Source organism: Trichogramma pretiosum, unplaced genomic scaffold (assembly GCF_000599845.2).
Source record: "Trichogramma pretiosum strain Unisexual culture from Peru unplaced genomic scaffold, Tpre_2.0 scaffold59, whole genome shotgun sequence".
Lineage (NCBI taxonomy): Eukaryota > Metazoa > Arthropoda > Insecta > Hymenoptera > Trichogrammatidae > Trichogramma > Trichogramma pretiosum.
Genome location: NW_019641668.1, coordinates 591,886 through 617,741, shown reverse-complemented (window position 1 = coordinate 617,741; position 25,856 = coordinate 591,886). Strand labels below are relative to the sequence as shown.

At 42.5% G+C, this 25,856-nt stretch overlaps 3 protein-coding genes across 5 annotated transcripts in view; 2 read left to right on the top strand and 1 right to left on the bottom strand.

Moving 5' to 3' along the window:
• The first annotated feature begins 206 nt into the window (after positions 1 to 206).
• Positions 207 to 1,051, top strand: LOC106660245. The gene is made up of 3 exons (XM_023460329.1): positions 207 to 362; positions 441 to 672; positions 762 to 1,051. The coding sequence occupies exons 1-3, from the start codon at positions 285 to 287 to the stop codon at positions 1,049 to 1,051; spliced, it is 600 nt and encodes a 199-aa protein (XP_023316097.1). The 5' UTR covers positions 207 to 284.
• Positions 994 to 18,679, bottom strand: LOC106648067 (nucleolar and coiled-body phosphoprotein 1-like). Of its 2 annotated transcripts, none has more exons than XM_014364731.2 (9): positions 12,037 to 12,534; positions 7,555 to 11,950; positions 7,390 to 7,469; positions 7,076 to 7,310; positions 4,435 to 4,549; positions 4,223 to 4,367; positions 3,986 to 4,154; positions 2,895 to 3,825; positions 994 to 2,444 (listed from the first exon to the last, which is right to left on the bottom strand). In XM_014364731.2, the coding sequence occupies exons 2-8, from the start codon at positions 7,936 to 7,938 to the stop codon at positions 2,938 to 2,940; spliced, it is 2,016 nt and encodes a 671-aa protein (XP_014220217.1). In that variant the 5' UTR covers positions 7,939 to 11,950; positions 12,037 to 12,534; the 3' UTR covers positions 994 to 2,444; positions 2,895 to 2,937. The 2 variants fall into 2 exon arrangements, with proteins under 2 accessions (XP_014220217.1, XP_014220218.1); XM_014364732.2 differs by lacking the exon at positions 12,037 to 12,534 and adding an exon at positions 18,148 to 18,679 and having other exon boundaries at positions 997 to 2,444; positions 7,555 to 7,627.
• A 1,197-nt stretch (positions 18,680 to 19,876) lies between these two features.
• LOC106660582 (probable JmjC domain-containing histone demethylation protein 2C) overlaps positions 19,877 to 25,856 on the top strand; it is a 132,019-nt gene continuing 126,039 nt past the window's right edge. For both annotated transcript variants that reach the window (XM_023460357.1, XM_023460356.1), the window contains exon 1: positions 19,877 to 21,280. In XM_023460357.1, the coding sequence (XP_023316125.1) occupies positions 21,089 to 21,280 (192 nt within the window). In that variant the 5' untranslated portion in view covers positions 19,877 to 21,088. The remainder of the gene's footprint in view (positions 21,281 to 25,856) is intronic.

Sequence of the window (25,856 nt, the reverse complement as noted above, 5' to 3'; positions counted from 1 at the left end):
TCGGTCTATGAGCGTGCTCGACATAACGGCATTTGCTTACTCGTTTTTTTTTCTCTCGGCTCACCTACGATTACACGTAATACACGTAAGAATAAGTTATGTACGTATTTATATACGTTGGCTTGGTTGTTTGACGCAGCCAACCTGATTCGCCACGCTACTGCGCATTTTGATTCGTTACGAATTTGCGACTTTTCTTACTTTTTAGCGATTCGGGAGTCGATGAGGCCGATAAGGATGACGCCGATCAGCAAGACCTTCACATCGGAGACTCTCCTCCGCCGATGTTTTTTAGCGAGCAACGCAGCACCGCCAGGCAGAAACGAAACCGATTTTCAATTTTTTGCTGGGCCAAGCGTCAGGTACGCGCCAAAGGATCGAGTCGATTTTCACTGAATTATTTCGTACGGTTGATGCTAACAACCTTGTCCTACAATTAGCAAAGCGCAGAAGAAAGCACGGATCCGCCGTCTTACCTGACGCTCTTTCCCGAACGAAACGAGTCCGAAGCCCGAATCGTTGGCGTTGATAACGCCGCGCGGCCTGTTTTGCTGGACGTCGCGTCGTCCTTCGTCTTGCGCGCTCCGCCGCCTAGTTACAGCCAAGCTCAGGGCATGTACACCAGCGGACCCGACTCCTTCGAGCGCTTCCTCAGCAGTACTGGCGATTTTCGTGAGCCCCGTTGTATAAATATATGCGCGCCACTAGTCATTACAATTTTATTAAATTACGATTCGATTCAATTTTTTTTGGCGCGGCAGCGTCCAGTGCTACTATTTCGAGTCCGAAACCGGTCAAGATGCTATGTCGTAGATGCGCCGCTATCGTACCCACGCTGCCCGAACAGCACACGGACATTGTCACCCACGTCACAGCCATGCTATTGTTTTTCATTGGGTATCGACCTTTGCCTATTTTCTATTCTCCATCGCATACTTTAATAATCGTCGAGTGCATTTTTCCAGTTGCTGGCCTTTCTGTTTTGTACCGTACTGCTCTAGTCGCTGCAAATCCGCCCATCATTACTGCCGCTACTGTCGAACCTATCTAGGCACCTATAGGCCTTGGTAAGTGTGTATAAGTGATGATTTTATACACAATAACGAGAGGGTTTCAATAATCATTACGATCTTTAAGTTTCAACGCTTTTTATTAAACTACAAATACGATGTATTGTTTGATCACGTTTTTCATGCATGAAGCGTGTAATAAATCTGAATACTTTTCATGCTTTCACATTGTGTCTTACAACAACTTTTCTTCACTGTTTGGAAGTCAAATATTTATTACATTTATCGAGTCTAACAAAATTCTTTACAGCCAATCTTTGATATTCTTTGACTTCATAGCACCTTGAAATTTGCTTCAAATATAAAATTTGGAAGATCAAAATAGAATAGACTAAATGAGTATGAATAGTCCTTATATTTTTAGAGTAAGTACTGGAACTTTTTTAAAGCTCACTTTCCTTTTCTTAAGCAATATTTTCAATTCTATTTACAACAAAATCTATAACAATTTTATATAGAAGATTGCATGACAGGCACTTCAATTAATTTGAATTAAATGTGCCTTCTTTTTAGAGAGATTCACCATAAAGTCATGTAACTATATAAATTATTTAATTTTATCTTTGAATAATTTAATTCCATCATCTTAAATAATAAGTATAATATTAATATATATAAATTACTCTGAGTAAATCTTAAGAAATGAGATCGAATCTTTTGATAATTATTCTTGATATAATAAGATATGCGTGTTCCTTCATTCTATATATCATGTAACGTATTTTTTTTATTGTCATTTAGTTTAATGACACCTATTATTAAGTAATTATTGGCACAGTGGTGTACAAACTCAGTTTTATGGTGTCACCTCTATATATGACTAGACCTTACAATTAAATTTTTGTGCTCTTGGTTCAAAAACAAACATAAAGTAATGATGAAATGTACTCCAAACATATTCAAACAAATTTTTTTTGTGCACATCGAAAAAATTGTAAAATGTAATTCAACTTATTTTTAAGTACTCTTATAAGCTTTTGACGATTGCACTTGATTATTATTTGACAGATTTTTTTTTCGCAAGACTATCCCAACCAAATATAATATTTTGCAATAAATTTTAACTGGCATTATTCAAGTTCATCTTAAACATAGAATATACTAATTTAAAACCGCATCAAAAGCAAAAATTATGTCCATTGTAGTATCAAGGCATTCATTAACGTTTCGTTAATGCATTTTTGTTGTTCATTCTTCAATCAACTAGAAATTATGTTCTGGCATGAACAAAGCTTATATAAAAAGGGGATTGAATTGATGAGTACAAAGAATTAATTAAGGTTCTTTTTCTCAATCAAGCATTTGCAAATTTCATGTGACCTTCTTCTTTGCTGACTTCTTGTTAATTCGAGGCAGTGTTGCAAAGCTCGATACCTGAAAAAGAAAAATAACAAAATCATTAATTTATCATTGCGATTGCTATATTCAATTTTTAAAAATTATTGCAAGGCTAAAAACCATTCAATGATTATAACTTTTCAATAAAATTTTTAATTCAAATGTATAAGTAAATTTAGTTTGAACTCAGGATACGTTAACAGCTTTCAAAATTGCTGTGTTATACGTGTAATATAAGCCCATAAAATATTAGTAGTTATTATGACATCCCTGCCTACATACGTGAATCACATTACACACAACTACATGAACTTTTTACGTATAAATCTTTGTAATCAGGACAACTCGTCGGAGCAATAACAGTCATGGTAGGTCAATACGGTACATGATAGGATCAGCTACGTTCTTCATTAGGTTCGATGAATAGGCAGACAAATTAACGCATTAGTTACACATATCACATCACAACAAGATCAATGGCCATACATTTTTTCTTCTTTAAAGTCGTCCTTGTATATAAGCCTTGTGTTCAAACGTCTGTACTCTCGCTTTTACTTCTCTGGGTGACAGTCGACGACGGTTCAGATAAATGATCAAGTTTCGAATTATTGCATATTTCATTGTCATTCATACTACTTATAGGAGCATCAGCCAAATCTTTGAGAGCATCGTCTATGTTAAATTTGATAGTTTCACAGCTTCCTGATCTGGACCTAAATCTTCCAGAACTTATTGATCTTGAATCATCATCTTTCTCCTTGTGAAAGGTATTGTTGAAAATACTTTTCGGTATAGTGAGAAATTTTGTTAAACTATCTTTCGTTGCAGTTTTAGCAATCATTTGCTTTCTTCTTTGGAAAGCTAAAAAGTCTTTGTTATTTGAAAAATTTTTGACTCTGCCAGGTTTAATAACCAAAGTAGCCTTTACAGGTCTAGCTTCCGGTTCATCTTCATCGTTAACAGGCACCTTAGGAGCTGGCTTTTTGCGATATTTACCAGCTCGTTCGATGCACTCCGAAGTGTTCCTCGACAAGTTGATGTCTTCTTGAGACGAAATTAATGAACCAACCGTGGCCTTGGTATCGTTCAATAATTTTTTCAGCTCGTCCATTTTATCAGAACAAGAATCGACCACTTTGGACCCATCTGATTTATCATCTTTAGTCAGTTCCTTAATTTCAGCACTCGCAACCGATTCAGGATCAAATTTCTTATTGTCTTGTGACTGATCAGGAGCATCAGCTTTAAGAGTCGAACTATCATCATCGGACTCGCTCGAATCTTGTAGCTCTTGAAAAGAATCGTTCTCTGCTTGCTCTCTATTTTTTGATAGGTAAGCAATAAGCTCGCGTGCCTGCTCCGGCGAAAGTTGAGATAAAATGTCGGCCGAAAGTTGTCGTTCGAAGCTCTCTTCACCCTTCAAATTCACACGGGAAATTTACATTTTATTTGAACAATTAAATTACAGTTCGACTCAAAATCCATTAAAAAAGGAAGACTCCGAGACAAAGGTAAAGAACGGGATATTGAAACCGGGCGGAATCATTGTTAACCAAAAATATACATAAATATATTACCTCAGGTATCTTTTTAATAGATGAACGTGGTTTGGAGCGAACGCGGGCCCCGACACTAGTGGTTCGTTCAAGTCTATTTCCAGAGCTTACGAGTCCTCGATTCGACTGCAAATGTAAAGCTTCGGCGCTACTGTAACCACTTGAAATATCTTCGGATGATTTGATATTTCTGTAAAATTGTTTGAAATGAAATGTACTATTTATGCACAAGGATTAACGTAAATGTTCAAAGCTTACGTTAAACTAGCGAGTGATTCTTTTGACGTCGACTTTTGCATTTCAACGTTGACTTCAGGAAAGTACATGTCCATTTCATTGTTTATGGACTGAGTTCTACGAGGACTGAATCCCTTACAACCAGTTTTCTCTCTCCTTTGAGAATCTGAAAAAGTAACATGCAATTTTATTGACGTTACTAAGGTCGAAGAAAAAAAAACAAATTTCATTACCATCATGATCGACTTCATCGTGCGATTGCGTATTTTTATTTAAATCTTCATTTTCACCAGTGAGATCGCTGAGACTGTAACTTTTTTTCAGATGCTGGACCAATCCACCGCCACCCTATAAATGTTCTCAATTTATCACAAAATTCTTTAGGGACACTTATTTAATTGATACTTTAATTGCTAGTGCTTTTTGGGGGGAAAACTCATTTGAAATATCATTAGTTACAACATATTAATTCGTTGTGTGATAAAAATTGCAATTAAAACTCGGATCATGATTTTACAACAAGTTTCATCGACAAAAAAAAACAAAGAACGAATTTATTGTGTTTGATGTACTCAAATAGTCAAATTGGAGTGAATAATTTGTTAAATGATTCATGATATTGTAAAAAGATAAAAATGAAGGAATCATAAATTAATTAATAAATTGAAAAAAATAATTGGAGTTATAATTAATAAATTAAAATTAAAATAAAGAAAGCTTACCAACAAAAAAGGTTAGATAGTTATCAGCCTTCACCGTGCGACGAGCATCTAATAGTTTGATCTTTGAGCAACTTACACGATTATTTGCGTGAGTTTATTTTAATAGAATTTCGCTCCTGTGGTTACACGTGAAAATAAAATTTTCTGAATTTGAAGCGTTTCAAGTGAGAACTAATCGTTATTAGCCATTAATCTTCCATTCAACGCTCGATTAATAATTTTAAAAGTAAATTTTTTTGCATTAGATATTGAGAGGAACAGAAAGAAAGCAATTTGGTCAATTAAATTAAGCCTTAAAATTTTATTAAAACTTTTTTATTTTTTAATTTTTTTATTTTAAATATAAATAAGAGATAAACGTTGAAATTATTCGTAATAATAATGAATGACGGAAGGAAATAAATCTTTGGGATATCTCCTCATAAATACGTAAAATTAATAATAATAGAAATCAAGTGAAGCAACGTTATCACGCGTTACTTGTAATTATACATATATTGAGATAATAATCGATAGAATGACAGTCATAACATAAAATTTAAGTGAACATCATAAATATCTATCGTATGAAAGTCGCTCGCCTCTTGCTCCTTTTTTTGTTTGTTGCAGAAGGACATTTTATCACATAATTTATATATTTTTTATATAAACTACAAAAACGTTGACTTTATAGTTTAATACATTAATCTATTTTAACGCTAAGCTAATTATCTAGACAATTCATCTTTTTCTTTATTATTGAAAATCCATAGCAAAATTGTGTAAAGGCAAGTCGAGTGATAAATTCATCAATTTTTTCTCGACATTCATCTTTTATGGAAAAATTACAGACTAGTTGTTTTTTTTTTCAGAAAATTAGGTAGATGAAATTTATCAATATAAGAAAACGTACATGAAAAGTGTAAAAAACAAACAAATTTTTTTCGTTGATTCGTAGAAACTTTCAGTCTTTTCAGTACTCGTGATTATCAGGAAGTTCGTCTCACTGAGCTATCGTATCAAAAACTATATTTAGTAATTGGACATTGAAAGGCCATTGGTTGCATCGAGAATCACGCTTATCGATTATCGCACGCCAAGCAGCACCATCATCTTTCAATTTGTCGAAGAAGAAAAAATAAATTTCATTCGCTCAGATCTGAATCGACGGGGCGCGCACGAGTTCTAGGCTTCCTTCGCGTAAGCATGTTTTCCTGGCGTTTTCTCGTTTTTTTTTCTTCTACTACTTTTTCTTCCGGAAATTCTACCTCCATATCGTGCTCCGTTTGCTTTTCCATTTTTACCGGTGAGTCGGTAATATTCACGATCTCGTTGATATCAAAATCGTTAAGGTAGTTCAATTGGACGTCATCCAGCATACTACTATCTTCGTAGCTTGTAAAGGACACACCTGCCGCGAGGTCACAGGATTCTTCGAATTCGGCGCTCCTAGTGCGCCTTCGCGACTTTGTTGTTGTTGTTTTTTGGACTGCTCCTTTTTTCTTCATCTCCCGAATCCCGTCCGTCTCCGATTGCTCCTTGCGGTTGGCTAAGCTGGAAATCGCCGAGTCTGATTGGCTCATTGGCAGTTGACCATCAACACTCGGCACGACTTTTGGGATATTCTGCATTTGCGCAGTGAGTGTGCAATGTTTTTAATCAAGGATAGGTAAGCAGGGATTATTTACGTATATGTTTTTGATGTTTTTGATGTTGTTGTTGTTGTTGTTGTTGTTGTTGTTGTTGTTGTTGTTGGTTTAAAGGTGGAAACACAAACACACACACATGCGCAGGGGCAATGCCAGGCAATAGATACCGGTGTATGTCGATGGCGTTGATGAGAGCAATGATATTGTCAGATTGATTTTTGAATATTGTCGATGCACCACAATTAAAAAAATATGAATAAAATGAAACAAACAAAAAACATGATGAGTTGATTAGTTTTTGTGGTATATAGGCGAGTATAGGCTAATTTAGTAATATTATATTTGATTTCTCGCGCGAGCTTAGTGTACCAGAAAGACGAGATGGATTGCTTTCGCACACTGGTTAGAAGTTTTCGTTGTTATTTTTAGATACTCGAAAAAAATTTTAATGAGATAATTCGGAAGAAGCGGGACAGTGCCGAATGATATATCGAAGAAAATAAAAAATAAAACAAGTAAAATACCTTGATGGCGGTCTGCATGAGCACCGTAGTGGCATAGTTGACACCCTTGGAGCCGAGCTGTAGCACAGCCGAGTAACCCTGCTCGGTGGCCCGAGCCAAGGCCTCGTCGATTTCGGACTCCCTTTTGCACAAAGCCGGGTGGACGAAGCGCCGGTAGAGAATACTCGAGCCCTTAGTCGCTGGACTCAGCAGCCAAAGCACCAGTATGATTTTGATCTCGTAATAAAAGGGGAACCTGCGGGGGCAGTCAACGAGCGGTCAGAGAACGAGGAAGCGCTGAGCTGTTGCAGCAAATTGGAACATAAATAGCTTACCAGAAGCTGAAAAAGACGTCGGTGAAAGTTTCTGCGCAGGTGAATAGCGCAAACACGATCCAATACATCATCCATTTTACCTGTCACGATGACGTACAAACGTATTTGTTTATTGCTAAAGTTCAACGGTCCGCAAAAGAAGAAAAAAAAAAAGAAAATACTCACGTATTCTTTGACGTTCTTCGTCCTCACGGCCTTGTAAGAGGCGTAGGCCGGATATAGCGTGCCGAAGAGCAATCTATAAATCGGATATATCAGTGTGTAAGTTACGGCTTTTGGCATGAAGGCAGCCAAAACGGCCATAAAGCCACCGACGTTCTCGAGTGTCAATCTGATGGGCAAACTCTCGAGAGAGGACCTAGCCCAGCTGAACGAGCGCAAGGCGACTACGCGAGATATCGCCACGACGTTTATGCATTTTTCTGACTTTCGTTCGTCGTCGTCGTCGTCGTCGATGCCGGCCAAAAGGCCCAACAATTTCAGCTCCGAACCGCTGCAAGTCGAGCTGAACGAGTCGCTCGAGAGGCTCGCTTCCATTCTGGAGCTCATGTTTATTTTTTTTTGTTTTGCTATGCGATTAACCTCAAAATCACTCAACAACTACGTCATTTAGATTAAGTATCGAAAATAAGCTTTACCTGCTGACTGGCCTATTATGTTTGTTTTTGTTTTTATTTTTTTCTCGTAAACCTTTTTGTAAGCAACGCGTGAGATGGTCGCTACTTTTGGCAGGCTGCTCGAGCTCAGTTACTTGGTTAATTCGTCCGTCATGTCGATGAAGCAGCAGCAGCGCTCGAGACGCGCCAACCGATTGTCTTTCGCTCGCATAGGCGAATGTAAATTGAGTCGGGTCAAAAATTCAAGCGCGATGCATGATGCGAGCGAGCGGAAGAGCGAGGCAAGCTGTCCAGCTGATTAGCGCAAGCTCGCAGGCGCGCTTACACGAAACGACTGGCGATCGGCTCGACTCGCTGCCGACTGCGAAGCATGTGTGTGTGTTTATAGCTATAGGTACCTACGCATCTCTTTCTCTCTCTCTCTCCCTCGACGATGACTATTTTCGCGTCGGTAGCGCAATCGAGGTCGCGCCGTGAATTTTGCTTATGACCCGCTTTCACCGGACGAGAGCTTGCGAGCGCCTAATATTAAGCCAGCGCGCGAGCTTTTTTCCTTCCTCGACAATGGCGCGGATGATGCAATGCCTTGCCGACGCCGAGATGGAAATTTTTACCAACAAATAATCATATTGTGTGCACCAAAAATAAAACTCGAGCAAGATTAAAATTCCTAGTTATTTTTTCGTTTTATTTGCTTTCTATGCGGCCGTCCGCGCATACTATATCCGAGCGCAGGCAGTAGCAGCTGCTCGACTCGCCACTCGTAAATCGCTTACTAGTCCATACATACAAACGTATACATAGCTGCTGCGCCTCGAACGACGACGCTTCTGGCCAATTGCTCGACAAAATAACTCGTTAAAATCTGCAGAGCCGTGTTTGTTACACACTGCAGCGAGTTGAATGAACACTGTGAGGCAGTTTTTTCTCACTCTCTATCTGTCTGTCGAAAACAGTTGAATAATAACGCGGTTGATCGAACGATCAATCCAGGGCCCATAGAAAAGCCGAGCGCGTATCCGTACGAGTTATGCGCGGTAGCAGCGGTCGTGCCTTCGAGCGACCAACGGAGACTGGATAGCGAGCACACGACACCGAGATTCTAAGCGCGCGACAACGCCAGCTGCAAGTAATTCGATGATAATCGTCAATGTCGACAATGGACGCTTTACGTAACGCACGCGGACGGGAGGAGACCTGTGCTATAACGACTTCCACTGTCGATTCAATAGACGACTCTCAACAAGTGAAAATAATCGGCCGACCAATCGATTCTACGTCCCACGAGTCAACTTTCTTCTCGCACGAGTCACTGCCACTTGACACACACACACACACATACATACACATGCGAGGCAGTAAATAGCGGCATTATATTGCTCGCAGTCCTCGTGGAGGTCAAGATCATTGTCAACGTGCAACCTGATTTTTTTCACGCCTGCGTCGCATGCCATTAAATGCGTATATGTATCGGTGACGCGGTCTTTTTCTGTTTTTATTCTTTATGCAAAATGATACGAACTTATTATTCAATCGAATCAGAGCCGACGAGTCCCCCGAGTCGTTCGCTATGATTATGTTAACGCCGAGCGCTGCATGTGTAATTTTATACTCAAACAAGGCGAGGAAACGAGAATTGAAATAAAACGCGAGAGAGAACGCGGGACGAAGATGGAACACGGGTGCATGTGCGGTGCGTGCGCGACTGGCCGTACAGAGAGAGGATTATTTTTGGAGCAGCGGCGCGCTTTTACAAGTGAATAAGGTGCGATGGCCCGCCGACACGTTGACAAAAGAATAGGCTGTATTTTCACTTTACTCGTTCTCGCATTCAACTATTTCGAATGAATCTAACTTTTTCCACAGCGAACTGTCTAAGCGCTCGCTACTGGTGTCGTTGAAGCGAAAAAAAAATTGCGTAAATAGGCCATCGAGGCGTGATTATACGTTACGGTACTCTCATAATTTCTCGAAAAAGCGATATAATACGCTCAGCTGCTTTAAAGCCAAACGCTCAAGGTAAACCGGGATCGGAATTGGGAAAAGGAAAGAAGAAAAAATAACGAGTACATGTACATGGTAAGATACGATTATTATTGCTACGATTTATCAATTTTGTATACAAACGCTCTACGTGCGTTAGTAGTTCAGAGTAGTAGTACAGAGCGTTGCGTCATACATACACATTGGTAAGTGTACGAATATAAGCCCGTGCAGGCGAGTAGATATATATGTACGGTGCAATGAACACATACAAGTAGAAAACAAAATGTTTTTTCGAGAGTATAAACAAAACTGATCTAATTATCCGAGAGTTTTGCAAACGACTGTAGTACATGCCTTTGTGGTGAATATAAAAATAAAGCGCAGCGCTACAAAGAGACGTAAATTCGTGCGATTCAGCGGCGCGCTCTGAAATTAACGAGACACATCGCATGGAGCGATGACTGATCGAAATATACTTTATGTACCGATTTTTCTTTCGAAAGGGGGAATGTGTCCTTGAGTGATGCGCAATTTTCTTACCATTTACCGAGAATACATTTTACATTAAAAATGTTCAAAAGCATCGCTTAAGCAAGTTTTTTTTTTTCATGAAAATTATCGCAATGTCTTTGGTAATGATTGATACAAGTAGTATATAAATGCACTCGACCAAAGAGTCAGAGGAAAACAAGGACCGATTTTTAAATGCCGAAATTTTGTTACAGCCAGTCAAATTTATTAATATACGGGGTGATTTCATGCCATTATGCGTCATCGTCCCTGTGAACAATTTTCAGAGGTGCCGGTAAAAAGACAATTGTAACGGAGCTGACGATGCTGACCGTCTTGAAAAGCGGCGCGTGAAAATTGCGCGTGTAGTGTGCCACACTGGGCACGAAAACAGGCGCGGGGGCGCGATTCGGCCTCATCGAGCAAGTCATTTTTTTCCTTCCGAAACACTTGACTACGTTAAAACTCGACGACGTGTAGTCTCTGATATTTTTCATAAAACGAAGCTATCTATCACTTTCGAGATCTCGGAGACCCGTAGTTGTCCTTCTTTTTTTAATTAGTTCAACGAGATGAAGAAAAAAGCGTTGAAAATTCTTCTCGCTTCCTTTGACTGACACGCCCTTCTTCGTGTAGTCTATTGGCAAAAAGGTCAATTCTTCACGCTTGATCGAAACCTACGGACTCGGCTCTCGGGAGTTCGGTGACCTGCAGACACGAATTTACGCTCTGACGCTTTTCTAATTTCCTCCGTCGACTTTCCAAATTGATTTCAAATGAAGACGAGTAACGGAATGCTCTGGTCCTTTCTTTCGCTTGGAGCTTTCGTTCAATCTGAGCCGGTTTGTAATCTCAGCAAATAACAAATATTTTGTCAAGTTTTCTCGCAAAGTTAGACACGAAATGAAAAAATGCTCGATCAATTTCGTCACCGGATGTTTCACGCAGTTTTGTGCAGGCTCCGACAAATCATAACACTTAATCAACGATTTTTCGCGGGCTCTACGTAAAGAGTCAAATATCTTGGTCAACGGCCAACAAAAGACTGCGGAGGCTCTGGACGATACGTCACTCGACTAGTTTTCTTTTTGTTTCGGGCTTCCGACTCGTATTGTCGATTTAATGGAAAATTATCGATGCGTTTGAGTTTTTTATAATTGCTGACCCTTCGATAACTACAGATTATATGTCTTAGATTATTCACTATCTTTTGTAACACTGGGTAACTGAAAAATTGAACCAACTGGTTTTGTCGAATGCTTCACACGCCAAATAAAAATTTTACGTCACAGTAGTGCACTTTTCTTTCGTTTCTATTCAAAAAGTCTCGAATTTTCATTACACTTGACTTCTTGCATGCAAATGATTCTCTTTCGTTTGTTCTTTCACGGAGAAAAAATGTAGTGTTACGCCAGATGAAGAAACGTGAGTCGGCTTCTCGATTGTGCCTGTATCGTAAAAATTGTAAAAATGTGAATATGCACATGCAATGTCTTACTCAAATTCAATGACACCAAAAAAGTAAGGTCTTTACCTCGATGTGTGTGTGTTTTTTTTTGACGAAAGAACCAAGTCACTTGTATCCAATTAACTCCGAACGAAAAGATGTCAGTTATCGCAGACTCGAATACAAATAAAAAAGGCGAATTAAGAAAAATATGATCGAGGAGCGTTTGCTAACGTGCGTGCGCCAGCGTCGCGAAATCAAGACTAAAGGTTCAGCCGACTACCGGCGGCGAATTTATATTTAAAACAGCGCGCGGCGTCGTCTTCGCTTGTCGTCTCACGATTTTCCGCGGAAACCACAAAAAGAGAAAGAGACAAAGACAGACAGAGAAAGAGAGGGAGAGAGGCAACTTCTTATACATGGCGAATGAAAGCGAATTCGAGAAAATCTTGCAAAAGGTAAATTAGATGAGCTTGATGCTCTGTAGCTGTGCTAAGAGACAAGTGACGATCAATTGCGTTGCATCAAATACGATGTAAAAAAAGCTTTGACAAATGAAAAGAGACACGAAAATCGATTCAAATGAGTAAGTATAGCAACGAGAACGAGAAAACAACGCAAACACATGAGCAACTATTTTATTATGAAAAAATGAGATTACTTTTGAATACTTGGTTTATATTTACTGCTACGGTACGGCGATATGGAAATAGTTTAACGATGATTTCACTTTGCGCTTGAATCATCTCAAGAATTTTCTACCCCAAAATATTGTAAAATAAAATAATCGGTTAGTGATTCGAAAGCAACGGGTCATGAAAAATTCCGAAACTAAAATAGGAGCTAAATCATAACGAATTTCCTCGGTGAGACGTAAAATTAATTTAGAAGTGAAACAAATACGCGATTAGTCTGTGCTGTATATATAGATTTACTGGTAAATTGAAAATTGGCTAACTTGTGTAGACGTGAATGTGACTCATAGAGATTTACGAATACTTCCTTTACATTGCACTTGGCGATGCTAGGAGCACTTGCTTGTTTAACCCGTAGTAAGTCATGCTAGCCGACGCATTCTGTCGTTCGTTAAGTGCCCAAAATTAACATATTCAAATTCAAGTCACTGATACAAATTTAATTTCGCATACGCCGTTAGCCGAGTGAAAATCAAGATTAATTCTCGGGCGAAAAAGTGCATGTACCAATTACCGCGAGAACAAAGAACAAAGTTTGCTTCAAGTTTTGGCAAATGACGTTGAAAAAATTCAGCTTACTTTGCTTTCATACTCACGGTAATAAACCATTTGCAGAAATGCAAAATTTTGTGAATTATCTTATGAGTCAACAGAGATCTTCTGTATGAATCGACAAATCATTTTTGGGAATAAAACTCGCATAATTTAAGTCGGAAAAACATTGCCAGTGTGTTTTTCGGGTCAATAACATTACTTCAACCCACACAATTTACGACCGTTGATGAATAAGTGACTCTTGAAAAATGCGTCACGCGACAAAACAATGGTTCAATGATATCGACTGTTTTTCAATTTATCGAGTAGAAAGATAATGCTACGGATTTTCAGTACTACATTAATAAGAAATTATCTACAAAACATCAAAAATAATGATTTGAATCCAAATGGAGAGCTCTTTAAATACTATAGTTGAATTTATGGCGGGAACGTGGAAGGGCCCAAGAGAATCAAAGTTATGGCGATCATATCGAAGTAAGCCTCGATCAGATCAGTCAAGTTCAAATTTTTGCTCAACTTTTGATTAAAAAATGAATAAGCCATTGTTCAGAACAAACCTCCAAGCTAGTGTTTCAATGCAACCTTCGAATGTTAGCGGTAAAGAAGGCGTCGATTGTCTTTTTGTATCGAGCCAATAATACACTCACATATACACACACACACGAACAATACACGCGCGTAAACGCAGAGCTACCTCGCAAGAGAGGGAAACATATCGATTGAGGTCGAGGTTGAAAAGCAAAACGTATGTCAGAATTCGTAGCCACCCTCGCGCACCTGATTTTTTTCAACTACTATGATGACGATGATGATGGAGAAGAATCGCACGAGTAACATTTACCCTCGGTTTTCGTTTGTGCCGTTGCCAGAGCGAAAGAGAGAGAGAGAGAGAGAGAAGGTGCAACGAGTCGGTGAAATTGATCCAACAACAACTGCGTTGCTAGGTGTTGTGTAGCTAAATAAAAAAAACCAGCCGAAATCCAGCGCTGCATTATAATATAAATGCACTTAAAATAAGACTGATAATATTACATTTCTCGAGTAACCACGAGGAAAAATGTGACTATTTTAAAGTAAGAAAAAATTTTCTTGGCTGTAAAAATGATGGTGACAAGTGAGCAGTTGGCGCTGTACACGGCAACACTTTTAATTTCAAAGAGAATTCGCACTTTCAATCAGACACGACCGTTGTTAACCGCTTTTACAGAGTTGGTGATCATTATGAAAATATTTCTTGACGTGTCGTTTGACTGGCGGCGCGGAGTCGCGAATTAATGATATTTCGCAAATTTTATCGGCATGCATCACGTCAAATCCAGCCAATGTTGAATAACAAAGAAGCTGGTAGAAGAAAAATAATACGAGATAGACAGGAGAGATGAGAAGCAGAGCGAGGAGGAGAAAGAAAAAGGACGATTTGATAGACACAATCTGGCTTTAGGTATACGTACACAAATGGCTGTCTGGTAGTACATTTTTGACAGCCGAGGTCAGACTTTCGTTTCGCGATATTTCACGGCTCTCTCGAGCACGTAAATGCTCTCGTGAAAGCGCATCACTCGGTTACGCGATGGGGACCAGAAAATGTTTTTCATCGCATTTAACGCGTGCGCGGATATAATTGCTCGCGGAGAAGAGAATAATCCGTAAAAACTGTCAAGTACAGAGCATTGCACGATGGTTCGATCGAGAGCCTTTACATTTGCTCGCGAGGATGTAAAAGTACGCCGAACGATGATAAGGAAACCGAAGACTCGTCGGAGCACAAAGAGACGCGCGAGAGACTCGGCAAAGGAAAAAATAAAAGAGGGAAAAGAGTCTAGAGCGAGGCATTTCTTTGTGGTGCAGAGGCATGTGCGCAAATGGTGCGATGACGTGTACATACAGGCTGGTATATACATTATAAGTGTGTGTATACGCGTAGTGCGCAGTAAGTAAGATCAGCTGTGTCGCTTAGGGAGCAAAGCCCCGTTATATGGGCATAGCCGCACGCGTGCTCGGAATGATCAACGAGCAAAGAATATTGTTTTCTGTCGCGAGCACCTACGAGCCTCCTCCTTGTCACTTGTGTGTTTGGTTGCACTGCGTGTAGTCTCGCGCGAGGCGGCGGCACACATGCTCGCGCGCAAAATGTTTTTTCGACACGCTCTCGCGCATCAAAACGCTCGTCGCGGAGAACGAGCCGAGTTCGTTGAACCCTCGATCGACGACTACTACCGCGCCGTCGTCGCGCGTTGCCGTTTTTGTTATTGTTTCGTTTTACTCGCGCTCTACCCCGTGGCACGTGTTCGCGAGCGCCATCGAGATGAAAATTAATATTTCATTTTGCTTCGCCGCGTCTTACGTAACTGCAGCCGAGAGCCTGTATACGTCGGAGCTTTTGCAATTGAAAGCAATTAATTAGCAGGTTTTGCATTCGCAGGGATTTTAATTTCTTGCTCGCATCTCTTACTAACGATCGCTCTCACCTTAACCCGATTCAGAAATAAACATCGAGAATAGGAATCGAGTAGAAATAGAGGTAGACAATTTTTGCAAATGTTTCGAGCTCTAGACGCTTGTAAGCGTCAGCAAAGGATCACGAGAACGGACAAACGAGGAGGAAAAAAGTGACGACTCGCAGCCCAAAATACTCAAGACGAGCAAGCAATGGACTTTCGGTGTATAGCTGCGCACCGTACGAGCGAGCAAACGACTTTTCTCTTTGCATTCGAGGCGATGCCATACTCGGTGCCATCGTTCTATTTTTAGCCTTGGTAACTGCGTACTTCGACCGATGCGACTGTGCAGCTGCGCTTTCCATTCGATTCGCCGACACGACTCGACAGTGAAAATTGCGCGATTTATCACGTTTGAGGTGTATCGTTGGGGCGATTCATAAGTAAAACTTAGTAGCATATGAGGTCTCGGATCAGTATCGCGCCTTGCGAGCGCGGTATTGACACAAGACCTTGGCTTTACTTTCAAAAGTCGGAGTAAGAGCAGCTGTGCTCTGGACGAGCTACATCGGAGCTCGCGCACCTCTTCTTATGGGCATCTACCGAATAATATGATGATAATGAGTATGCGACGAGCTGGACGAAATAATGAAGACCTGGACGTGATTTACCTTAGAAGTATTGGATAAAAAATGTCCTGTCGGTACAATCTTGAACGAAACACGATTAATATGTTTCGACAATTTTCACGAGGTTCAACGAATAATTTTCAACAAAAACGAGCTCGTGTAGTTACTTTTTGCTAGTTATACGTATTGTATTAGAGAGGGAGAAGGAGAGAACAAGATCAGTACGAGCAAGGTTTTTCTCTCCGACTTTTGAGATCGATAGCGAGTCTACATACACTTTATGCAGTCCAACTCGAAGCACATAATGTAAATACATTATATACTATCGCTTTCGCAACGCTCCGAGGTTATGTCGATTCGCGGAGAACAGAGATGTACTTTCACTCCTCTATAACTACTCGCTAGGCAAGCGAGTATACGTAGGTATAATATGGATAGTTACATGCCTCTATCGAAGCCAAGTCCGCGAGTAATTCGCGGCCGGTGCGCGACTGCGAGAAAACGCAGAAAATGAAAATCCTTTGTTACGTAAACATTCGACTTGGCTCGTTTGTTCGAGCGACTCCGACGTTGCGCGGCTATTTAATTTGCCGAGCGAGCCAACGACCTTTGACAAAATTATTCCTAAGAACGTGATTAAAAGGGAAAATAAATTTCGAGCGACGCGTCCGATTATATATGCACGTATTGTATTACGATGTGCGGAGGAGCGCACACGTGTGCACAATTCCATTGTTTAGCTCGCACGAGAACAGCTGACCTGTGCGAGTCGTAGCCAACTCTTACATCGATACGGTATTCAATTCTCGAAAATTTGAAAACGGCACATTGTGGCTCAAAGCAAATTTACATCTCATATTCAGCGATGAATCTTGGCTTGGAAAAAAAACAAGGCCCAACGACATAATCGGAGCGTGTGCTATAAATAATAATGAACGCTACTGCTGCTATTGCTCTTGGGGAATCTGGTTGAGGGCCGCAGCAAGACCCAAGGACTCTACAACTCAGCTGCCGAGTATTCCTTACATGGAAAGGTGCTTCCGTCCACTTGACCAGATCACTTTTTTTTTTATTCAAACATCGTCATCCGCCTATTTTTCAAGGTGCAATCGAGCTACAGTAGCTGTTGCAGTGCCCCAACAGAGTGATGCATTATTATTGGCCGTTGAGTGCGCATGTAACATCGTGATTCGTTCGACTGGACACGATTCAAACCGAGACGTAGAAGACAGCGTGAAAAATGCAACGCTATCGCTGATGCAAAGCACTCGAGCGTTGGCTTTGTCGGACGAGAGTTTGATCGATTATCAAAGAGCGATACGTCGTACTCTACGAGTCTCGGCCAAACAAAGTCGCTGTTGCCGCATATGCGCCGCAGTGGCGGAGGCGGTCGTTAGCAACGCTCGATTAGTGGGTCAAAATTTTTGGCTGCTAATTTAGTCGCTCTTGCCCGTTTAAAAGAACAATGAGAGCAAAGTATAGAATGTATACATTTTGCGCAACAAAGAGCAAAGTGACATTAATTGAGGTTAGGTGTGTATCAGTCAGCTGTGCGATTATTGATTTCATGCCTGCACGACCGGAGCTATTTCGTTTACCGCATAACAAAACAGAGACACGGGTAAAACAAAAAGCCAGCGAGAACGTGTCGGAGTAATGGTCATTCGAGCTTTCTTTTGCGACGATTCGCGATAAGCAGTCGAAACTCCAAGGCACGCTAACTCGCCGAGGCATATCTCTTTGTTCTGTAACTATCAACGACTCCGACACTAGCACAAATAAAGTTTCTAACCTCCAAAGGATATTCCTGCCTGACACTCGAGAACATCGGTATAAACATCGTGTAAAGACAAAGGTTGAATGCTTGATGGTACTTACATGACTAGTCTTGATACAATCGACGAAATCATGATTGCCGATCGCTGCGTCTGGTATCACAAATGAAAACTTATAAATAGAAGAACGAACACAAGACGGAGCGAAGTTAACTAGTGCAGTACGATGAGATGGGTCAGGCGCGTTTGTAGCACTGGCTCGGTCGATCGTCGTCGTCGTCAGTCTCGCGCGCACATCTGCACCAGGGGTCAATCACATTTGCAGTTGGGGGGTCTTGAGAATCGGCCCTCGCTTGCTCGGCCCAACTCCGTGAGTGCCTTTAAACCCATGTACACGCACTTTGGAGTGCTGTGCGTACGCAGTTGCCGTTCGGCAGTCTACTGACACAGGCTCGGGACGATGACGCGCTGCTGCGTGTTGTTTTACGCACACATATTACATCGCGAGCAGCCCAAGTCGACTATGAGGCAGCCAGGCGAGCTCTCGAGGCTCGGCCGCAGAGGTGGGGATCCGTATGTATTCCGTGCAGTGCCACGGCTGTATGTGTGTGTATGTTGCTATATCGCGATACGTGTGTATATGTAACGACAGCCATGTTTAAAAGTCGAAACGAGCCGCGAAGCGAGCGAAGCGCCCCGACTCGGAGCTGGGAATTGCGATCCGATGCCGAACTGCATTATATGCGCTGCGCGGCTGCCGCTGCACTCGCTTCTATATAGTCGCTGCTGCAATCGACGGGTTATACGACATGCGGTGTATGCCTTACTGCGCAGATTTTCGCCGTCTCGCCGAGTCGACGGCCTCGGGCCTCGCGACCAGAGAGACTTGCCGTCGTCACGTGATGATGCTCGCATACAATACCTATTACTCGACGCGAGCTTTTTAAATTTTCGACTCTCGAGCTTTTGCTGGTCTTTTAACTGAAAAATATAAGCGACTGAACAGTCGGTTCGCTACAGTACGTCCGATACTCAATGAGACGACTAAAATTGCAATTTTTCTCATTTAAATATTGCAAGTGCTGAAAATTGTCTTTCAAACGCTTGCAAAACGCTTTACCACCGAACGTTATTTCAATGATTTATCGAGTGACCACGTTTGAAACATCAGCAGAAATTTTTCCCCCAGCGAATCACGACAGTTGCATTTGGAAAATTATGAAAAGTGCTCGATTCAAACTCGAGTCGGTTGGTAGTTGGATCGTCTGCTCTCCCGCTAGTCGGTTAATTTTTAACCGTTTGATTTCCAATTTGCGGACACATGGAAATTTTGTCGCCGATCGTTTGGTCCAAAGAAAAACATAGGCTCGAGAGCATAAAAATAGTGAGTTTCGTCGAGCGCACAGCTGGTTCGCTATATAGGTAGTACGCATTGCGAGCTGCACGAGGGAAAAGATAGCCTCTCTTGCTAAAGTAAGCGTTCGTCAGGCGCGCGCGAGAAGTGTATATTCCGCTGGCACAACATACAAGCATTCGCGGTCTTTTTCCCCTCCGCGCGCGACTTTTGCCTGTGTGCGGCGTGTCGCACTGCACGCACACCACCATACGCTACACATGCAAGAGACTGTGAGGATACGGTGCACTACTGTGCAGTGCAGTCGGCAGAGTTGGCTCGTTCGTTTTCGTGAACGCGAACGCGGCGCAGAGGTGGGAGGCTCTCGCGAAGCAGCGCGCGAGAGGAGGCCCGCCGGGGAGGGGATGCGAATCGACGTTCTCTCTCTTTCTCGCTCGCGCGCGCGCCTCTCGACTCTCGTCAGTATGCGCTAAGCAATTTCGCTAGCCGGGTGTAGCCTTTACCGTCTCTCGTCGTCCCACCGTGCGTCTCTCTCTCGTCCGTGCGTTATATTTGCTAAATAACAAGCATATGCAGTTGCAAAATCCAGAACGAAACTCGTCGATCACCGCCCGTATCTTAGTACCTCGACTTGCTCGTCGATACTGCGCTCAAATTTTACGCCCGATCGGCTGAAAACGAACGGTTGGCATAGAAAACAATTTGTTTATACGTTATTCGCTGTGCAAAGTTTGTAAATCTCAGGTTGTATGGCTGTGTATACTTATTGCTTCAAGCATACGTACAACGCCGTGAGCAGTGTAAAAAGTTTTACTCGTTAAAAGCAACCTCGGAATTAGTTCAAATGTGTTGAGCCCAAAAAAAGCTCTCGTTTTCTATTTTGATCCGAAAGACCAGGGCACAATCAGTGACTAGCTGCTAATACTGTCAGTAGCTCTTGAAGAAAAGTGTGCTTCGTTACGAGCTCAACGATAACTGACGGATGCACCAGTGTTGCTGAAATAAAGAAAAAAAGTTAAGAAAGTGGAGAAAGTAAAGAAAAAGGGGCAAAAGTGACGAGTGCTGTTTCGCGAAGACGCAGGCAGAACAAAATCTTGCTCGTTCCATATGAATAGGCTAGCAGTAATCGACTATGCTAAAATTCGACGAGCCGAGTAAGCAATCGCCGAAAAACAAGAGCATCGTCAGGCGCGACACGAGTAGCCCGAAACGCTCGTGACGGCTGGCCAACGCTCTGCCACTGTCGATGATGACGACGACAACAACGACCGTTTCAAAAACAATAACAACAACGAACAAAAGCATGACTTCGAGGACCAGTGGCGCTTTCACCTCGTCTAACTGCCTGTATCACGAATGACAACGTTGCTTATAATCAGCCAGAGGGCTCGGCATTTCAGGATGACGCGCCGCGAGAATCGCGAGTGTGATTAGTATATACATTTGCAGCCGCGCGACCTTCTTGACAATAAACATCTTTTTGTGCTCGTGTGTGATAATTTGGCCCTTTCAAACATGGAGAAGGGCTGAAGATTCGAATCATCCATAGTGCTATTACTTTTACATACATATTAGAGCAGTTTTGTGCATCGCAAGCTTCGCTTGCCAGTCAGCGATTGTGTCTGTGTGTAGCGAGGTGATAAGTTTGTGTTTTTTTTAACGTCGAGTGGTTGATAAAAATTTGTTATTGATGAGTGAGGCCCCGATTATGGCAAAAACCTATCAGTACCGCGAGGAGCTCGTGGGAAAAAGGTTTCTGTCAGTAAACAATCCGGATGACGACAAGCCAAAGTTGAAGGTCAGCGAGATCGAGAAGTGGGACTGGCGAGCCGGCGTCATCAGAGCAACGACCCATCGTGAAAACAACAACGAGGAGCTCCAAGTGAGTTTTCGCGAGTATTTTTTGCGAGCTCGGTCTGCTTAATAAATCATACACATACCTACTGGTATACGCGTTCGGTCCTTTGCGAGTGTGTGCGTGGCTCCGTGTTGATGTGTGCGTGTGCATGTTTACTTGTGCGCCTGTGCTAAGCAGTGGGCTAGACCCCTCGCAGCCGGTGGGTGGTATAGTGAGCGGTAGACGCGCGCGCGAGAGGCAACACTGCTGCTGCCGCTACTGCACGCACACAGCCCTTGACGCGCGCGCGAGCTACACAGCGAGGTGACTAACCTCCGGGGTCGTTAGCCCGGCACCGCAGTCCGAGCCTCGTCACCGCCGCAGCAGCACAGCCAATTTTACGCGCGGCCTTCCAAATATCTCAAGGAAAAATCTCAAGAAAAACCTGCGCCTCCTGGCCGAGTCAAAATATGCTCTACCCTTTTTTCCACGCCCAAAAGCTCCATCGATTTCGACTCGCTTTCGATTAGCTTTGAAGGTTGAGGGAGGGCGGGGTGCCTTTCTTTCTCGTCTAGATCGTAAATAAAATATACCTTTTTCGAATTTGCTGTTGATGAAGTATATATAATTTCTCGCGGCACGTAAATTATTACGTATTATTGGTGGTCAGCGTTAAATGAGCGAGATTTCATAAGAAAGTGCAATCGGTGAACGTGGGGTCAGTTTTTTACCTGAATATTCAATGAGGATATTATCGAGGAGGAAAAATCAAACTGCTCGTTGTCCAAAATAATGAAAATGTTGCCCTCTCGCATACAGCCTTGGCGAATTTCGCATGCATATCGCGTTTGCACAAACATCTGCGCTCGCGCTCGCTTCAATGACACGACCTTGCCGAGCTCGCGCGCGCACTGTCAAGATAACAGAGAGACAGAGAAAGAGAACTGCCTTTACGGACTCATTTCTTTTTTTGCATTTCTTTCGAATCTGCATTAATCGGTGACAATCTCTGACCGCAGTAACAATCAGCTGTCTGCTGCTCTAAGGATTCTTTAAACTCCTTCTTGCTGTGCCCCCTGCATCCTGAACCTGCCTATATTCGCGCAACTGACGTATAAAGACTCTCCGACTCGTTGCTACATTTTTATTTGTACATTATTAAAACTCGTTGGATCGAGCTTGACGGTGTGCCAATTCGGAACGTCGTCCAGACAACCTCTACTTCCCATAGTTGACGATCTTTTATTTTTTGCTTCTTGTTCGAGTACGCGCTGATCGATCAAGATTGGGGAATGAAAAAACGTCGAGCGCGAGCGAGCGAGATAAAATTCCACGCGATGCGCTGCCGCCTGCTGCCTGGCTCGAGCCACTTGCGATAACAAAACGCTCGCGCTTCCAAGTTTTTGCTCGAATTTCATGTACTCCATCCTTATATTATTTATCGAGAGAACACGCGGAGCAACGAGAAGTGCAGTGTTCTGCGGCGTGGAGTAATTTTGAAAGTAAGTCGCCAACAAGCTCGAGCGATTACGAAACTGCGCGCGCGAGCTATACTCGATGAAGTTATCGAAGTTACCTTTGCCATGTGTGTGCCTCGCGAGCGCAACTACCTATAATATACGTAACCGTCGTGCCAGGCTCGAAATCCAAGTGTGCTGAAAAGCCGCGTTGAAACTTGTGACGACTTTTCTCTCTTCCTCTTTGCGTATAACACCGATTTTGTCCATGTGTGTCGTACATTTGCCCGGCTTCGCCACTACAACTACGTACTTACATCTGTGTAACCCTATACATGACGAATAGAAAAAAATACTCGTTCATACTTTTACGTAAATTTAAATCACGTGAATTTTCGCCTCGAAATTCTTACGTTTCATTAATAACGAGTCATCCAACGGTAAAAGAAAAAATATACTACTAGCTCAGTTATGAAAGTCGTTTTTTGTCTCTCTTTCTTTCTCTCTGGGTTTTGCAAATGGCCCGAAAAGTACATTGTTGTCCACAGGGATCGTGTATCCCGAGCGCACTTTATCGATTCAAGACCGCTTGCTTGCACATTGCTTTCTTTTTGCTTTGTAAAACAGAGCATCGAAGGTCAGAAATGTTTTGGACATTTGGCATCCACCCGAGCCTAGTATTTGAAGTTTACAAAACTTTCCTCTTCTTTGAATAGCTATAGAACGTTTTCTCAAGCCGAAAAGCAGCTTAGGCTGAATTTCGTTCGGTATCATGGGTACCTTCGCACGCATCGCGGTTTATTTTATCTTGCTCAGTACAACGTACGGCAGCGCGTGTGGTACTTTTAGGAGATATTTTTAGAAGTAGCGAAGCAGCAGCAGCAGCGAGGCTCATGCGTGCAGTGTCACGAAGACTGTACAATTGATCGGAATATCGCGGAGGGAAAACGTCGCCGAGGCGCGCGTTACATGCTCATCCTTGCGAGCTGCTGCTGGCAATTGGCAATTGGAGGCGCGCGTACATCCGTTGCTCGCGATGCACCGTTAATCCGTGCGCGCATATACACACACTCGCAACACGGTAATTTCCAAACGTACGTGTGCATATGTACAGCGATCTTACCCACGTGCACGAGACCCTTGACTCATATTGTGTGTTGTGTTGTTGCGCGCAGTTATTGTAACACTCGCGAGCGCGCTTTGATGGAAGAAGAGAGTTGTTTAACGGTAATTTCTACCTCTCTCTCGCTACCAATGATAACGTTAATTATTTCTTTCCTACGTAACCTGAATTCAGCAAGGCGTTTTTCTTCTTTTCTGGCTATTGTCTACATGCGCATCGAATCTCGTACGCGCATTATATCGCAGCGCGATACAAAGAGAGATACAAGTCGTTGACGATTTCAAAGTAGTTTTAAATAAGTCAGCTGCAAAAAGCGCCAACTCGACAGTAAGTGAGTTTTTCATTGTGCTTAGCGTCGAATCGAGCGCGTCGGAAAAAAAATGAGAGCAAAAAGAGACAAAAGTAGGAAATTGCGCGCTCGGCATCAGCTCGTACGGTGCTGATCAAGCTATATAATCGCGACATAATGCACGTAACTAATCCGCGACTTGCTTCTAATACATAACCTACATACTTGCCGTGTGTTCTCTCTCTCTCTCGTATAAACGACTATAGTCGTCGTCGTATATGTATTTACAGTTTGAATAATGGCACACGTGGAATGTGACTTAACATGTACATTTTTGAACGTACACGACTACATAAAGTATAAAGACGATCGTTTCAAGGCGTATAGTTTCAGTAGCACGCGCGGATCTCTGTATGGATTTTGCGCGAAAACTGAAAAGTCACCGCTTGCAAGCATCATCTGCAAGAGAGAGAGAAAAAAGGTTCTTTCGCAGCTTCTCTTACGATTCTCGTAACGAAGCACGTATCTATACACATTCTTGGCTCGCGCGGCAGTGGCGGTGAGCGAGCAGCTCTCGTATCCATCGGAGCATATACGTCGACGGTAAACACACGCTCTCGGCGCGCAGTTACTTTCACCCGAGCGGAAAATTCTTTCGAACACACACACACACACAGACAAGCGCGCGAGCACGCGTGCACCCATAGGAGGAATAGGAGCTTTCGCATACCACACACACACACAAACATACACACGTTCGCGTGAGCCAAAGAGAAAGAGAGAGAGAGAGAGAAAAGACGCTGGTTCACTCGCGTACACATCTCCAGCAGCGCGCAAGTTTAACGAACTGTATGTGCTTCGTAGGTAGAAAATTAGCGTCTCGCGTGCGCCTTTAATTATTTGCGCGGTCCGCAGCTCGTGTGGCAGCCTTCTTCTAGCAGCCACATAGCGATCTGTAGCCACCTACAACGTGTTCAAGTTGGATAAAGTCCGATTTATTTTCGGCCGAAGCCTAAATATTATCGGCTCTAAAAATATCGCGGCGCTTTGAGCATGCGCTGCTCGATGCGAGCTTCTCTCCCGGCGCAGGCGGCCGATTAGCGACTTGTCATCGCGCTCGGCTCGTGCGCGCCGCTTTCGGTTTCGTATCGGCGAGCAAATCTTCGCAACTTTCTCTCGCGATTGCGGGCCTCCTTTCCTTACACTGCTGCTGTTACTGCTGCCGACTGCACTTGCTCTATTCAAATTGCCTCATCGTGGCGAGTAGCGACGTAGCTGTCTCTAACTCTGGCTCTGTAAGCACCACCTGATGCTGTGCGCGCAGCTCGAGTCTTTTCAAGGACAAGCTGCTCTCCCGAATTCACCGCGTTGGAGCATTTTCAAGATCGCGTGCCACGCAAGTTTGCGCATAGTTTTGCTTTAGTAAAGTTGCGCTTACGCTGCAGATAGTTTCCATGTAGATTCACTTTTGTCAGGCGCTGGCCCCATAATAACACTGAACGTTCGTCTAGTTTTTCATCTTACGAACAATCACGATGTTTTCAATTATTCCTTGAATCGATCATGTACATGTTTTCTTCGTTTCATTGAATCTTACGACGAAATATATAATTTTAAATTTTACAAGCGGTGTTTCGAGTGGTCGAACTTCTCCAGTTAGAAATATCAGATTATAAAAAATCCAAACGAAAACTTATCTGACTTGTGTACATGTGCTTGAGCGATAGTCGTACGCTGTCCACGTTGGCTTCT

Excerpts from the sequence above, each read along its gene's own strand:
- LOC106660245 (XM_023460329.1), top strand. The coding sequence starts at position 285 with ATGTTTTTTAGCGAGCAACGCAGCACCGCCAGGCAGAAACGAAACCGA. Across the intron at positions 363-440 it reads TTTGCTGGGCCAAGCGTCAG|CAAAGCGCAGAAGAAAGCAC; the intron begins GTACGCGCCAAA and ends TCCTACAATTAG. Across the intron at positions 673-761 it reads CAGCAGTACTGGCGATTTTC|CGTCCAGTGCTACTATTTCG; the intron begins GTGAGCCCCGTT and ends TTGGCGCGGCAG.
- LOC106648067 (XM_014364731.2), bottom strand. The coding sequence starts at position 7,938 with ATGAGCTCCAGAATGGAAGCGAGCCTCTCGAGCGACTCGTTCAGCTCG. Across the intron at positions 7,470-7,554 it reads CGAAGAACGTCAAAGAATAC|GTAAAATGGATGATGTATTG; the intron begins GTGAGTATTTTC and ends TCATCGTGACAG. Across the intron at positions 4,155-4,222 it reads GAATCACTCGCTAGTTTAAC|AAATATCAAATCATCCGAAG; the intron begins GTAAGCTTTGAA and ends ACAATTTTACAG.